General features: G+C 29.6%; 7 protein-coding genes across 7 annotated transcripts; 2 read left to right on the top strand and 5 right to left on the bottom strand.

The window, feature by feature from the left end:
• Window positions 1–3,149: 3,149 nt before the first annotated feature.
• Window positions 3,150–4,251, bottom strand: BX663DRAFT_452980 (uncharacterized protein; the record flags this gene model as incomplete). The annotated part of the gene is made up of 3 exons (XM_051523794.1): window positions 4,214–4,251; window positions 3,749–4,098; window positions 3,150–3,657 (listed from the first exon to the last, which is right to left on the bottom strand). Coding segments are annotated over exons 2-3 (753 nt in total), but the record flags the coding sequence as incomplete, so codon positions are not given.
• Window positions 4,252–5,677: 1,426 nt separating this feature from the next.
• Window positions 5,678–7,475, bottom strand: BX663DRAFT_31037 (uncharacterized protein). Its single transcript, XM_051522065.1, has 3 exons — window positions 7,405–7,475; window positions 7,134–7,352; window positions 5,678–7,031 (listed from the first exon to the last, which is right to left on the bottom strand). Exons 2-3 carry the CDS (start codon window positions 7,148–7,150, stop codon window positions 5,804–5,806), a joined length of 1,245 nt encoding a protein of 414 aa, XP_051383453.1. The 5' UTR covers window positions 7,151–7,352; window positions 7,405–7,475; the 3' UTR covers window positions 5,678–5,803.
• Window positions 7,476–8,039: 564 nt separating this feature from the next.
• On the top strand, window positions 8,040–10,183 carry BX663DRAFT_452978 (galactokinase). The gene is made up of 4 exons (XM_051523793.1): window positions 8,040–8,248; window positions 8,327–8,463; window positions 8,545–8,863; window positions 8,990–10,183. The coding sequence occupies exons 2-4, from the start codon at window positions 8,393–8,395 to the stop codon at window positions 10,076–10,078; spliced, it is 1,479 nt and encodes a 492-aa protein (XP_051383452.1). The 5' UTR covers window positions 8,040–8,248; window positions 8,327–8,392; the 3' UTR covers window positions 10,079–10,183.
• Window positions 10,184–10,237: 54 nt separating this feature from the next.
• On the bottom strand, window positions 10,238–12,339 carry BX663DRAFT_452976 (Aldehyde/histidinol dehydrogenase). Its single transcript, XM_051523792.1, has 5 exons — window positions 12,070–12,339; window positions 11,934–11,999; window positions 11,565–11,844; window positions 10,748–11,481; window positions 10,238–10,666 (listed from the first exon to the last, which is right to left on the bottom strand). Exons 1-5 carry the CDS (start codon window positions 12,307–12,309, stop codon window positions 10,364–10,366), a joined length of 1,623 nt encoding a protein of 540 aa, XP_051383451.1. The 5' UTR covers window positions 12,310–12,339; the 3' UTR covers window positions 10,238–10,363.
• A 70-nt stretch (window positions 12,340–12,409) lies between these two features.
• BX663DRAFT_506590 (uncharacterized protein) lies at window positions 12,410–13,243 on the bottom strand. Its single transcript, XM_051527214.1, has 5 exons — window positions 13,168–13,243; window positions 13,030–13,119; window positions 12,840–12,971; window positions 12,629–12,763; window positions 12,410–12,528 (listed from the first exon to the last, which is right to left on the bottom strand). The coding sequence occupies exons 1-5, from the start codon at window positions 13,169–13,171 to the stop codon at window positions 12,512–12,514; spliced, it is 378 nt and encodes a 125-aa protein (XP_051383450.1). The 5' UTR covers window positions 13,172–13,243; the 3' UTR covers window positions 12,410–12,511.
• A 552-nt stretch (window positions 13,244–13,795) lies between these two features.
• Window positions 13,796–14,175, top strand: BX663DRAFT_551197 (uncharacterized protein; the record flags this gene model as incomplete). The annotated part of the gene is made up of 2 exons (XM_051531264.1): window positions 13,796–13,842; window positions 14,028–14,175. 2 exons carry the CDS (start codon window positions 13,796–13,798, stop codon window positions 14,173–14,175), a joined length of 195 nt encoding a protein of 64 aa, XP_051383449.1.
• Window positions 14,176–14,416: 241 nt separating this feature from the next.
• Window positions 14,417–15,328, bottom strand: BX663DRAFT_506587 (uncharacterized protein). The gene is made up of 3 exons (XM_051527213.1): window positions 15,087–15,328; window positions 14,919–15,012; window positions 14,417–14,812 (listed from the first exon to the last, which is right to left on the bottom strand). Exons 1-3 carry the CDS (start codon window positions 15,248–15,250, stop codon window positions 14,567–14,569), a joined length of 504 nt encoding a protein of 167 aa, XP_051383448.1. The 5' UTR covers window positions 15,251–15,328; the 3' UTR covers window positions 14,417–14,566.
• Between the last annotated feature and the right edge of the window lie 285 nt (window positions 15,329–15,613).

Raw genomic sequence — 15,613 nt, 5'->3', positions numbered from 1 at the left:
TTTTTTTTTTTCTTTTTTTTTGGCCTTTGTTCGAATAATAAAATATATGTTATAAACAATGAAATTAAATTGTACCGTAATAAAAAAAAAAGGATATTATTTGGTAAAATATAAGTTGATGCATGTAATATATAGGAATTATAAAGAAATGTAACAAGCACTCAGTACTATATAAACATGATACAAATATATCAATAGGTATATTATATCTCTTTTATTATTATTATTATTTTTTTTTTTTTTTTTTTTTTTTTTTTGCGTGTTCTTATATAATACAAGATATCAACTGTCATTTTTTTTTTTATTTTTTTATATACACATATATTATTATCATGTTTGCATTAACAAAACATTTTACCACTATTAAAAATACTTCTACAAAAATTCCACGTCCAATGAATAGCTTCATGATCTTTCGTTTAGAAAAGCAACGCGAAATTGCTGATAAATGTCCAGGAGCAAATCATCGAGATATATCAAAGATTGTTTCGAAATGGTGGAAAGAATTATCAGAAAAAGAAAAACAACATTATATTTTTGAAGCCGATAAAATTAAATTAGAACACAAGAAATTGTAAGTATAAAGATGAACATTTTCTCTTCTTATTTTTCTTCTTACATTTTTTTGTTATTCAATAGATATCCTGATTATAAGTTTGCTCCAAAAAAGAGAGTAGGAAAAAAGAGAGCTTATCGAAAGCGTTCTAACGATAACTTTTATGCTCAAGACTTTGATAATAAGAAAAAGCTATTAGAACTTTATGAAAACGACATGACTTCTACTTCCACTGAAACTTCTCGAGAAAAAAGTGTATCTATTTATGAAAGAGAAGTATATAATACACCTTTTGAAAATAAACATGTCATTACTCCCATGACTACAAGAGCCACTTTATCTTCTAGCCCGGACCCTTCGTCTTCGTCTTCGTCGTTGTCGTCATCTTCTTCTTCTTCTCGATTTCGTGATCTTTCTACCGAGTTGGACCGTGATTCAGATTTTAGTACCTTTTCCTTTTGTAGTCCAACTATACAGTCCAAGTCTCGATTAGGCTATACACCCATTGTATATTCATCTCCTAATGCTACATGCGATACGGCTATTGAAGAAACAAATCGTTCATCAGATCCAATTGTTAATTATAACATTTACAATAGTTTTTATGGATTACCTACCGAAATATATCCTTATTCAATTCAGGGAGATAATAGTTTGCATTGTCTTCCATCAGCTCAACATTATCATACTATACTTTCACATCCAATTTATCATACCGCAAATGGTTCATCTAGGACCATCTATCCTAATAAACAGTATAATGCCAGTGCCATATATCCTACTGTATTAACACAACCCTTTTATTATCATTAAAAAGAAAGAAAGAATTATATCACACACACGTATAGAGCAAACTGTTATATTTTATGGCTTATAGAATTATGAGTAGTATGTTTGTAATTTACATAGAGAATAAAGTGCATTATATTATATAATATAAAAATAGATGTATATTCTTTAATAAATCCTTTTATTATTAACATCATGTATAAATATATATAGACACAATGATATACCAAAGCAAATGATGAATAAGGCATAAAACCTTATTGTTGCTTTATATAAAATATGTATATATAGTCATTCTCTGTATGCCCGACATACATATTATTACCTCTTTTACATGAATGTTTTTCTTTTCATTTACTAAAAACAGAAATACCAACTCATGATGTGTGTATATATGACAAGATATATTTATATGTATATTGTATAAGCTAAGTCTTACAAGCTAGATGAATATTATTTTTATTTTTCTATTAGTTAAGTAACGAAGAACTAATATCTTTAGTAATACATCTGATGACTATTATGTTAATTTTTTTTTTCAAATAAATGATAATGTCCTTTTTCGTTTATTTATTATTATATATCTATTTTATTTATTTATTTCTACACAGGCTACAAGTGTACTCTATTCTTGATATATTGAACGTTTATGGAGGAACCCTTGTCATTTAATTGATAATCAATTACAACAGTCTTTCTCTCAATCTTGTACACTAGATGAAAATTTGAGAGAATTGACTCATTATCAAAAATTCAGGGCTGACAAAAGGTTTGTTATTAGCACAAATGATGTGATGCATGTATATAGGATAAAAGAGAGAGAGAGAGAGAGAGAGAGAAACAAAACGTAACAGATAGTATAATAGACCCACAAAGAAAAAAGGTGAAGAAGAAGAAGATGATGATTATCAAAAATGAAAGATAATTGTTAGACGATACTAACTCTGAAGGATATCTTCTCTTCTACAAAAGGATAGAAGGTGTCTTAATGAATTTAACAAGTGAATTACAACTACAAAAGAATAAACAAATCGAAAAATCATTTCGTTCATTCTATAAAGAAAGATAGATCGAGATCTATGTCACTTATTTGAAGAGAACTAAATCGATAGACGCAGGAATCTAACGAAGAAATTTTTTTTTTAAGAAAAAAAAAAAAAAAAAAAAAAAAGACGGCAAGCCAAAGAAATTCCGTATAACTTCTTGAATAAGAAGAAACAGGATACATTCTTCATTATTAAATTGGATTTTAATCTCTTTGTTTATTCTTTATCTAATATCTTATACTCTATTCTATCTCTCCCTATATATAGTATTTTTATATTATTATTATTATTATTATTTTACAATTATTTCATATATATTAGAATCATGATTACTATATGCAAGAGATCAGATATTGTGAAACTATAAATAATAAATAGTTATTAAAATGATGATATGCATGTCTATTTCGAATGAGTTTATATAACAATATTAGTGGATATCACTATAATACATATACATACATGTATATACACACATATATATATATATATTTTATTCACATATAAACACACGCATACACACATGTACATACACACTTATTTATATAAGGCATTTTTTTTTTCTTTCAAAAAAAAAAAAAAGACAAACAAAAGAGAATTAAATAAATAAAACTTATTGTGGTAATGAAGAAAGAGATAAAGATCGTTGCTGTTGTTGTTTTTGTGGGTGTTGTATAGGATCGCTCATTGGAGCAACAGTAGTAGTAAGTGGCATATTGTTTTGATTTCCAATCATCATATTACTATTTGTAGTAGTAGTAGTAGTAAAAGGTGTCATACTATTGGCTGTAATGTTTTTGAGCATTTCCATAGTAACACCATTAGCTTGTGCAACTTTACAATCTCTATGTGCCAATAATAATGTTTTTAGGTTCAATACTTCCTCTCTTAACATAGTAGCTTGACATTGAAGTTGTTCATTATCCGTAGTAAGGAATTCGACTCGATCTTGTAAATTAGCCAGCCATTGTTTCTTTCTTTGTCTACATTTTAATGCTGCCTGTCTATTTCTTTCTAAAAATTGTTTTCGTTTACTCTCTTCATCTATGTCCTCCTTTTTATTATCTCCACCAGTGGAATGCGTCCTTTGTCTTCTACCGCTACTATTATATTTCCTTGTAGGGATCGCACTCTCTGTATGACGACGATGATAAGTTATTTTAGGTTCCGGTGGTTGAATACTTGATGGTTCTTGTGATGAACTAAACAAGCTATTTTCATGAATCATATCCAAACTTCCTCGATGTTGACTATATATGAATTGATCTTTATACATATATTTTTAACAAAGTAAGTAAGTCTAACCTAGCCCAGCTCTAAATAATATAATAATATATAATATGTATCTAATATCTACCAAAACTAAGTTGATTCTCTTGCTGCTGCTGCTGAGATGAGAAAGTAGGAGAGATATTTTGATTATAGATTGCATCAAATGGATGAATATTATTTTGATAAACAGACATATTTTCTGGTTGTTGATAGATTTCAGACGAAGAAGTCATTGTAGAGCTATTGTTATTATAATTATTGTTATATCTTATTTCGTCTGTATTACTCTGTTGCTCTGGTGTAACTGAGTAATGATCAGGGTTAAACATCATGTTAGTGTCATTATCAACATATTGGAGTGCGCTTTGTTCTAATAATTGTTGTGGTGAAGTTATATTTTCTTCGTTATTATTCGATAAATCAAAAGACTTTTCTATTAAAAAAAAAAAAAAAAAAAAAAAAAAAGAGTTATTTATTTGATTTTAAGCAAATATAAACTAGTCTCTGTTCTTCCTTGTTACATAAGCAAATCAATTCATTTTTATTACCCATTTCTTTCTCAAAAAATATAATATAAAAGAAAAGAAGAAGAAGAAGAAAAAAAAGAAAGAAAAAAAAAATACTAGATAATAAGGAATTTTTTTTTCAAGTCGAAATGTTAATTTTCGAATCTTGTAGCTCAAAAAAAAAAAAAAAAAATAGAGGGCTCATTGGGTGCATATATAATATACAAAGTGAATTAACACCGACAATTCGCATAATTTCTCTAAGAATATGAGAGAAACCCTTTTCAAGTTGTTAGCTTATTTTTTTTTTTTTTTTTACTATAATTAAGTTTAAATTAAAATGCGTGCTAGTTTCTTGTTTCTCTATTGTATTCTTTTTACAAGCCTTTATCACAACATTCACAGGACTCATTTACACTGTATTATGAAGTTAACTCAAAAAAAAAGACATTGAAAAGAGGAATACATGTGTGTATTTTCATCAGATTTACTTTTGGATTCGATACAAGTAAGCTATTTATGCAAAAAAAATATATTGATCGAAAATAAAATAAAATAAAATATAAAAAAAAAAGTCAGCAAATTTAGCCTACATTTCTTTTTTTTTTTTTTTTTCTGATTTTCTTTATGCGGATAATATTTTTAAACGCCTGCTATTTATCATAGAATCCAAATAATTTACCTTCTTTGTTTTTTATTTGCCCTTTAAACTCGCTTAAAATAAGACTTGTTTATTGTTGTTGTTTTATCTTGTTTATATATGTTGTTGAATATATAAATATAAATATGAATATTTATAGACACACTTTTCTACTTTATTATATAGTAATAATAGAAGAAGAAAAGCTTATTATTAAGAAGGGAAGAACAATTCGAATGTTTCAGAATATGGTTTAACCTATTTGAAATAAAACGTATGATTGTCCAGAACCCAAGCCAAAAAGAAAGAATGAGGAGAAGGGAGGAAGAAAGCAGGGATATTATTTTTTCCAATGGCGCCATTCTATACCAAATAAGTTAATGTTCTGACAGTTGTTAATGGTTGGTTATTAGCCATAATAACGTCTCCTTGTTACTCATCTAAAAGAAGAAATAAATAAAAGAGAACATAACATTATAATAGTAGTTTATTTTTACAAAAGATAGTTATTAACATTCATCAATTGTTGATATATCGAATAGTTTGTATTAAGAGTTAAATTATACTTTTTTTTTTCTTCGTTGTTTCTTTTATTATTACTTAAAAAAGAATAGGTTGGCTATTTACAGTAAAAAGCTGTGGAGATAAATCTACAATTACCACCACCACTACTACTACTACTACTATCACTACTGCTACTACTGCTACTACTGATTTTAAGCAGCAAAAGAAGAGTATTTGAAACCAATAATTCAAGTAAAATTAAACAATTGTTTCCCAGTTTTTTCCATTCTGTGGATTATGTAATCCATTTTTTGAAACCCCGGCTTTTTTTTTCCTCTTACTCTCCCTCTTTTTTATTTTATTTTATTTTATTTCATTTCATTTTATTTTTTATTTTAGTAAAGAAAATGACACATGAATTATACAAGTTACAATTATAACTATTTTTTCCCGAAAAATAAAAAATAAAAAAATAAAAAAAAAATAGAGTTTAATTTCCTGTATTATTGGTTAATAATCCTGAATTTTCTTCTATTGGAATCATTGGAATTTGAGGTCTTTGTCTAGTCTGTAACATTGCAAATAGATCATCTAATACTTGTCCACTATTTGCATTCGGTAAAAATTCATTATTATTAGCAATTGTAGGACCAAAGTCTTCTTCAAAGAATGGATCAAAATCAAAATCTAAATCAAAGTCACTAGGACCACCCATAGCTGGCACTTGATTGATGTCTGTTATGCTATTATTATTATTTGGATCATTAGAGTTATTTGTCCAGTATGGGTTCGGAGGATATTGGAGTGGTTCCTGAATAGGCAATAATATTGCATTATTGTTTGAGTTTTGAATAACAGTTGTATTTATAGACGTTTTATTGTTTGACGTCGATACTTGATCCATAGGTGTCGTTGTTGTTGTTGTTTCTCCTAGATTTAATGTATTATCTACTATTTTACGTTTTTTATTATCTTCATGTTGCCGTAAACTATCATTTCCTATGGAATCATGATCATTTATAGGATACGATGAAGAGCTCTCAAGTTCTGTTTGTTCGGATCTTCTTAAGGGCATAGACTGTTTTGGGCCAAGATTATTTTTATCTTCTGAATCAGACAATTCATGTGGTATTATCCGCGGTGAATCATGACTATGCGATCTCTTATTAGAAGACATTGAATTATTTTCATTATGATTCACGGATATGGATTGTTCAATAGAGTTTTTCCTCATTATAGTTGCTGGTGAAACTGGTATAGGCACCTTTTTTGGTGTATTACTATTATGACTATTACTATTATTGTTGCTGTTGTTATTGCTCATCTCTGGTATTTTGTCTATTTCACCTTTTGCCAATATAACAATTCGACTTTCTAATAAACTCACTCTTTCCCGTAATTCTTTGTTTTCATTCCTCAGCGCTAGTAATTCCTCCTGCCATGTATCTATTAATTTCGCTTTAGCTTCCAAATCTTTAATATATTGTTCTCTTCTTTGTCGAAAAGCTTTCTGTGCCGCACGATTTTGTGCTGCTCTTTTCGAGGGAATAACTGCCCGATTGCCTTTTGTAGTAACCTTTGAATAATCATAGTCATGCGCCTGCGCAGGTGGCGAAAAGGGTTGTTCAAACTGTCTTGGTGGTAATTGGGGTTGTAGCGATGAATTGGTTTGTTGTTGTTGTTGAGTAAGAGGAATGGGCAACACAGATCCAGGCGGCCTAGTTACCATATAATTAAAAACTTCGGGTCCATTAGCTTATATATACATGTATAATAAATGATTAATAAATAAAAGATGTGTAGATCTTTATTAAACTTACCAGAAGACATCATCCATGGATGTGTATTACTGTTACTAATCTGATTATTATTATTATTATTATTCATAATTATAATGCTAAAATATCTGTCTGTATGTGTATATGCGTATGTATATATGCGTATGTATGTATGTATGTATGTATGTATATATGTGTGTTTAATGTAGAGCTGAATGTTATCACTGTCAATTCCAGAATATAAACACGATTTTTTTTTGTCTGTTTATAATATTGTTAAGAATATATAAAATATAACAAAAAACTTAATTACTTGTAATGCATGTAGCTAATTAGTTTGTTTATTTGCTCTTATTTTTTTTTAGAAAAAAAAAAAAATTAAAGGGCTTTTTTTTTAAAAAAAAAAAAAAAAAAAATATTTTACAGAGTTTACAATGATAAAAAAAAATGCTTGCTTGTTTAACGGCAAAAAGCCAGACCGAAATTAGGTATATTTGTCTCTTTTTTTATTTTATTTTTTTTTTTTTCGCTTCAAATGACCTAAATGAATTTGATTGGGTAAGGTTTTTATTTTCAAGGATTATATGTGTTTATACAAATATAAGCCTTTTATTCTTGTCTCCACAAAGAAATGATTTTCTAAAAAAAAAAAAAAAAAAAAAAAAATAAAAATAAATAAAAATAAATAATAAAAAATAATAAAAAATAAATAATAAAAAATAAAAAAAAATAAAAAAAAAAAATGATTAAGTAAGCAAAGAAAGCCCTTTTAATCCTTAATTTTTTTTTATATGTCTCTCTCTCTCTCAACATTAAAACATATACAGCTTCTGACTCTATTTCCCAAAATTTGTAAGAAAATAAATTTATTAAAAAAAATTAAAGTTCCAATTAAGGAAATAAAACTAGAGTAAAGGATAAGGTAAATTCCCGCTTTTTTTTTTGGGTGGGAAGGAGAAGAAGAAGTAGAGCAGCAGGATAAAATATGAATGATGGAAAATTATATGAAAAAAAAGAAAGATATCCTTTAGGAGGCATAAAAAAAAAAAAGCTACATGCTTCCCATTTTCCGTAGAAAAGGAACTTCGTCTGATTTTGAAATAGTTACACAAACCTTGCTTATGAAATCAAATAGTCACACTCCGTTTAAAACCCAGGTATGCTGCATTGAATCTATTACTCTACTGTATTTTTTTGGAAAAAAAAAATTAATATAAAAAGGACACTATTATAAGCTTTTGTTATCCGGTTTTTATTTTATTTTATTTTATTTTTACTTTTAAATAAAACAAAAACTAAAAATGTCTACTCCTGTTCCTTCTTTCGAATCTTTGGATAAGATCTATGATCCTACCGCTGTCCCTAAGCAAGAGTAAGTTACTTTTCTTTTTTTTTTTGTGTGTGATGTGTGTGTGTATGTAATGTCTGATTATATTGTTTTAAAATTTATTAGAAAGCGTTATAAGAAACTTATTGCAGAATTTGAAAAGGTTTATCAACGTAAGCCCGAATTTGTTGTTCGTTCACCTGGTCGTGTCAACTTGATTGGTGAACACATTGATTACTGTGGTTTCGGTGTCCTTCCTATGGCTATTGAACGTGATGTTATCATTGTTGGTTCAACTATAGATGAAGATACTAAGGTTCGTCTTGCTAATATCAATGATAAGAAGTATCCTGCCAGAGAATTTGATTATGAAGGTAAAGATAAGGTAGTTACTATTGATGCTACCAAGTTGGAATGGTCCAACTATTTCAAGTGTGGTTATAAGGTAAAAAGCAAAAAAAAAAAAAAAAAAAAAAAAAATGTTAATGAGAAAGAAAAAGGAATTAATAATAATAATAATAAAACCCCTTTATCTTTTTTTTTTTGTTGTTGTTATTGTTGTATATTATAGGGTATGCTTGAAAAGTTCAGATTGGATAAGCCTAAGGGTCTTTTCTTGATGGTCGATGGTACTGTCCCCGCTGGCGGTGGACTTTCCTCTTCCGCTGCCTTTGTCTGTGCTTCTGCTTTGGCGGTTGTGACGGCCAACAAATTGTCTATTTCAAAGACCGAACTTACCGAGATTGCTATTGTTGCTGAACGTAACGTCGGTGTCAACTCTGGTGGTATGGATCAAAGTGCATCTGTACTTTCCGAAAAGGACTTTGCTCTTCATGTTGAATTTGTTCCTAAGCTCCACACTGCACCTGTTCCTTTACCTGTCACCAGCCCCAAGTTAGCCTTCGTTATCGCCAATACCTTGGTCACTGCCGATAAATTCGTTACTGCTCCTCGTAACTATAACCTTCGTGTTGTCGAAACCCACATGGCCGCTCTTTTCCTTGCCAAGGTCCTTAACTTACCTCCTGTTGATACCCTTAAAGAAGTCTATGATCTTTACTATCAGGATTCCTCTCTTAATGAAGTAGAGCGCTTCTCTGACCTTCTTGCCAAGGCCGAACAACACTATCCCAAGGATAACACAGAAGGTAATGGTTTTACCCTTGAAGAAGTCTCCAAGATGCTCGATATCCCTGTCAAGGAACTTCAGGCTAGATACATGACTCGTTTCCCCGTCGAGACAGACTATTTCCGTCTCCTTCAACGTACCAAGCACGTCTTGTCTGAGGCATCTCGTGTCATCGAGTTCCGTAAGACCTGTGAGAACAGCAAGGATGACTCAACCTTGAAGGCCCTTGGTAACCTCATGAATGCCTCTCAAGAATCCTGTGATAAGATGTTTATGTGCTCATGTCCCGAAATTAATAACGTCTGTGAGATTGCCCGTAAGCATGGTTCCTTTGGTTCAAGATTGAGTGGTGCTGGCTGGGGTGGTAGTACAGTTCACTTGACCACTGAAGATAATGTCCCTAAGCTTATTGAAGTTCTCAAGAATGAATTCTATCGCAAGACTTATCCTAATATTACTGAAGAGGAATTAGATGATGCTATCATTGCTACTAAGCCCTGTAGTGGTGCTGCCATCTATACTGGTTTCTAAGATATATATATATGTATATTACATATGTATCTATTTTTGTATTATACATAACATGCATCTTTTTTTTTTTCCTTTTTTTAACTCCCTTCCTTGTTTATTACTAACTCATTCTTCATATATATTTGTATATGTATAAAATAAAATAAATTCATTAATAAATAAATAAATAAAAATCTACATCTGTTTATTTTTATTTTATGTAGTATATAATGAATTATACACAAACATATGTCATCTATTTTATTTTATTTTTTTCCATCTGACAAGAAAATCAAAGTTTTCTTTTTAACCAAAGTTAATACCTTGAGCTAAAGGAAGAGCACCAGAATAATTAATAGTACAAGTACCACGTCTACAATATTGTTTCCAACTGTCACTACCACTTTCTCTACCCCCTCCTGTTTCCTTTTCACCACCAAAGGCACCACCAATTTCAGCTCCGTTTGTAGGAATATTAACATTAATAATACCACAGTCAGAGCCAGAGGGACCAATCCATTTGAAAATAGTAGAAGGATTATTTGTAAATATAGAGCTTGATAATCCCTGAGCTACATTATTGTTAAAATAAATAGCTTCTTCTAAAGTCTATTTATATACATGAGCCATGTTAAAATAAAATAAGAAGAAATAAAATAAAATAAAAATAACTCTCTCTTTTTTTTTTACCTTATAGGTCATGGTATGAAGAATAGGAACGAAAGATTCATTTTGAACAATCTTCATATCAGGACGTACTCTAGTCATTGTAGGCTCTACAAAGTTACCAGATTTTAAGGAGCCATGGTCTAATACACGACCCCCTACGATAATCTCTCCTCCTTCTTCCTTTAGTTTATTTAATGTATTCGTATAGACATGAACAGCTTCCTTTGTATGAAGTGGACCACACAGGACACCTTCTTCTAGAGGATCACCTACTTTAACTTGTTGATAAGCCTTTTTCAATTTTTCAATGAGAGGATCATAGACAGACTCATGTACAATTAAACGACGCGTAGTAGTACAACGTTGACCTGCTGTACCGACGGCAGCAAACAAAACGGCTCTAGCAGCTAAATCTAAATCACATTCATCCGTGACGATGAGAGCATTATTACCGCCAAGTTCTAAAATGGAGCGACCAAATCGTTCTTGAACTACTTTGCCAACCTGTCTACCAACATGAGTTGAACCAGTAAAGGAAACAACATGGGAACGTTTATCAGCGACCAAAGCTTGGCCAACTTGAGCATCACCTGTAACTAAAGAACATAAAGAAGTGGGAAGATCATGTTGCTTTAAGGCTTTCTCAATAATACGTGTGACAGCAATTGAAACAAGAGGAGTTGTAGGTGCAGGTTTCCAAAGCGTACCATTTCCTGTGACAAGAGCAATAGCACAATTCCAACCGTATACAGCGACTAAAGAATATGAAGGAGTATTGGATATATGTATATGATACGATATTTTTTTTTTTTTTATTAAAGAAAAAAAAAATTCTTACCTGGAAAGTTAAAGGCACTAATGATACCTACAGTTCCCAATGGATTCCAAGTTTCTAACATAGCATGACCAGGTCTTTCAGATGGAATGATAGAACCTTGAAGCATTCTAGATAAACCCAAGGCATATTCTAAAATATCAATATATTCTTGAACTTCACCAATTCCTTCAGGTAAAATTTTCCCCATTTCTAATGCAACTAATTTTCCTAAAGGTTCCAAATGCTCAACCAGGGCATTCCTCATTGTAAGTAAGACATGACCACGTTTAGGAACGGGAATCTATCAAGAAGAAGAAGGGGGTGGGGAGGGAAAAGATCAGTAAAGAACACTACCATTTTTTTTTTTTTTAGACATAAACTACTACAAACCTCTCTCCATATCTTTTGTGCTTCAGCCACCTTGTCAAGAGCTACATTTAAATCATTTGTTGTACCCTAAATAATATTCATTCAATATGTGTGGGAAATTTGTTTCGTGGGAAAAATAAAATAAAATGTTACTTACAGTAATCACTTCGCCAATCACTTCGTTATTTACTGGATTATAAGAGGCTACAATGTCACCAGAACCTTTCCATTCTCCATCAAAGACGCCTTTATTATTTGTCTTTTCAATACCAAGAGTATCAAATACAGAACGATGCTTTTCAAATGTAGACAAAGAACGAGCATAAAACGTACTATTTCTAGCAAGCAAATTAGAAATAGTAGAGGCTGTCCTTAATTTGAATATATTTGAAATCATTGATATAGTTTGAAAGAAAAAAGAGAAAAGAAGAAAAAGAAGAAGAAAATAAAAAAAAAGGAAAATAAAAAAAATAAAATAAAAAAAAAACTTGTGTTGTCTTCTTTATATGTAACGCATTTATACACTAAACGCTAAATTTATTTACTTGAATCATAAACGCTTTAAAGATTCTCATTTGTGATATTTCGTCATTTCATTCTTATTTAGGAACTTCTTCTATATATATTTTATTAAAAAAAAGTCAATTTTATTTTATTCTATTTTATTTTTATATTTTCAAAGTAAATAATATCAACTACTTCTTTAAACACTTTACCTGTTGTTAAAATACCTTGCTCAATAAGAGTAGAAAGCTTAGGTCTATCTTGAATTTTATGATTCAAAGTGTCTTGTAATATATGTCGTTCCAAGTCAAGCTGATGTCTTTGAAGAGCTGGTGAGACTTTTGAATCTTTTTGTTATTGTAATATAATAAAACACGTTATTATATCATCTTCTATATACACATATATTACATAATAATATACCCTTCAAAATATTTTGTTCAATAAGTAATTCAGGCGATGGACGATGGTCAATTTTATGACGTAAAGAATCTTCAATTCTTCGTTTTTCCAGTTCATCTCTTTGTTGTTGAATAGCAGGAGCAATTTTAGGATCTATAATAGTGTTTAGTAATAAAAATGACTAAACTGTTATATATGAGTTAGTTAGTACCCTTAATAATATTTCTATCAATCAAGTCTTGAAGATTAGGTCGATGAGCTAACTGAGCTTCAAGATTTTTAGGTGTATTTTCAGGTACAGCTTCAAAAAAAAAAATCAGTTAAAGATAAATATTAGAATTTCACTTACTCATTTAGGGATAAAGAAAATAGAATAAAAAAAAAGGGAAAGAATGAAAGAAATAAATAATAAATAAATAAAGGATACTTTGCATTATTATAGGACTTTTTTTTTTTTTATATGTTTATATTTTTATTAAAAAAAATAATAATAATAATAGATACTATTATGCATATTTACTTTATTTATAAAATGCGTCATTCGTTTACATCATAAAAAAAGACTCAAGTAATTTAGTTATGCTTTATTTTATTTTATTCTAGTATTTTAATAAACAGGAGTCAAGTAATCTCATATAAACGAATGCATTGATAAGTAGTAGAACTATAAAGAGTTTATAATCCCTTGGTGCACACCAAATATCTGTACATCGACTTTGTGTCCTATGCAAATTGAAATCAATTTTTATGCTACTACAACATAATTTATTAGCCAATTAAAATGTTTTATAAGAGAGTATGTTAATTATTGATGACGTTAAGTATCAGTGACTTTGATTTCCTTGCCCCGCTGTGTACCGAACACTGCCCTAATTATTTTTCCCCTGGTGAAATAATCTAATATTATTTTTTATTTGCAACTTTCCCCACCTTTTTTATTTTATTTTATTTTTATAAAACAAGAAAGAAGAAATAAAATGGCAGGTCATTACGTTATTGCAGGAAAAAAGTTCCTAATCACAAGGTAAAAGGGGATATATATACATACATATATATATACACGCATATATGTATATGGTCGAAGGGAATGGAAATAATTCAATCATTTGCGAGATTCAATTGTGAAGAAAATATTAATTCGACATTTTAACATTTATTTTTTTTTATTTTTATTTTATTTTTTTTTTAGCTTGCCATATTTTTCATTAGCTCTTATGCTGCTCTCGGTGCTTGGGCTATGTTAAAGCCTAAGGCTCCTCAACCCGCTACTCCTCCTATTCAAGCTAGTTCTACTGATGAAGAAGCATTTATTCGTGAATTCCTTCAAAAGGCTGAAGCTGAAGAAAAGAAGAACTAATATACACCACCATTTAATATATGTATATATATAAATATCGTTCCTCTATATCTTTCTTTTTCTTTCTTTTTTTTAGTTAGTATTTAGTTTTCATTTAGTAGTAGTTCTTTTTTTTTATTGGATATTCGGCAAACATGGAAACTTGACAAAAAAAAAAAAATTAAAAATAAATAAAAACGGTTTATATATGTATTTATTCACAGGCAAAACAAGGTAGAGAATTATAGTTTTTATAGACGGGATAAATAGTATCATGTATGTATTTGTATTGCTTATGTAATATAAGCGCAAAAGAAATATAAATATATATGTATATATATAAAAAAGAGAGAAATAGAGAGAAATTTTATAATAATTTAGAAAGGATATAAATTTACATTCATGTAATTATTTAATGTCTTTTGGGGCCCATTCTGGGCTCAATATCCTTTGGACAACGAACAACTTTCCAAGAGATATCAACCACACCTTGTTCAAGGTCAGCGAGCTTTCTAAATGCAGCAGGAGACAAGTCAATAGCCTTTCCAACCTTGCAGCCAGCACATTTATCAATAATTTTGACAATGACAGTTCTACTCTTCCTTCTATTATTGGTAATTTTCATACATTTATAGCATTCTTCAAAATGATGCATTGCCTATATATAAAGAAGAGAGAAAAATAAATGAATACATAAAAAAAAAAATTCAATATACAGATGGATTGTATATTAAAGGCGTTATTATGGATAGATGATACTCTACCATAGCACCGATCATATTATGAGGTTTAGCAGAAAATTCAGGAAGACCCTTACGACCATAACAAGCTGCATGCTTTAAACCGGTTCCAGAATACCTAATGAATGTCATATTTGACAAGTTAATTTCATATTTTGATCTTTTTTTTTTCTTTTTTATAAATTTACATACCATGTACCGCGACCTCCACGCTTATCCAAAACATTAGAAGAGTCCATAGTTGAATTATCAAAAGTCATTACGGTTGCTAATCCACGACCGTATATTTTGTTTGCTTCGGCGATATTTAAAATAAACGATAATATACAAATAGAGATACAAATAAGAAGCTTCATTTACAGTTAGTTATTCCAAGAAGATATGAGAAGAGAAAAAGAATAAGAATAATTATTAAGAAAAAAAAAAAAAAAAAAAGAAGAGAGAGAGAGAGGGCTAAAGATTCACAATATAAAGTGATGCTCATTAAATGCTACACAAATATAATTTAGTAAAATTGTTCAGTAGGAGTTCATTTCCTCATTTATGAAAACTCGTGCTTATCTAAAAGTCGATCTCAAATTTATAATAAATAAAGTTACACGTACATATTCATATGCATGTATTATGTGTGTATCTGCTTGTTTATATTATAACAAAATTAAGATAATTTCTTGTAAGAATAATCAGTGTATATAAAATCAACTCTTTTTGTGAAGAAG

This window comes from Cokeromyces recurvatus, assembly GCF_025118155.1.
Source record: "Cokeromyces recurvatus strain NRRL 2243 chromosome Unknown BX663scaffold_10, whole genome shotgun sequence".
Taxonomy (NCBI): Eukaryota; Fungi; Mucoromycota; class Mucoromycetes; order Mucorales; family Mucoraceae; genus Cokeromyces; species Cokeromyces recurvatus.
This window is presented reverse-complemented; position numbering and strand designations above follow the sequence as displayed.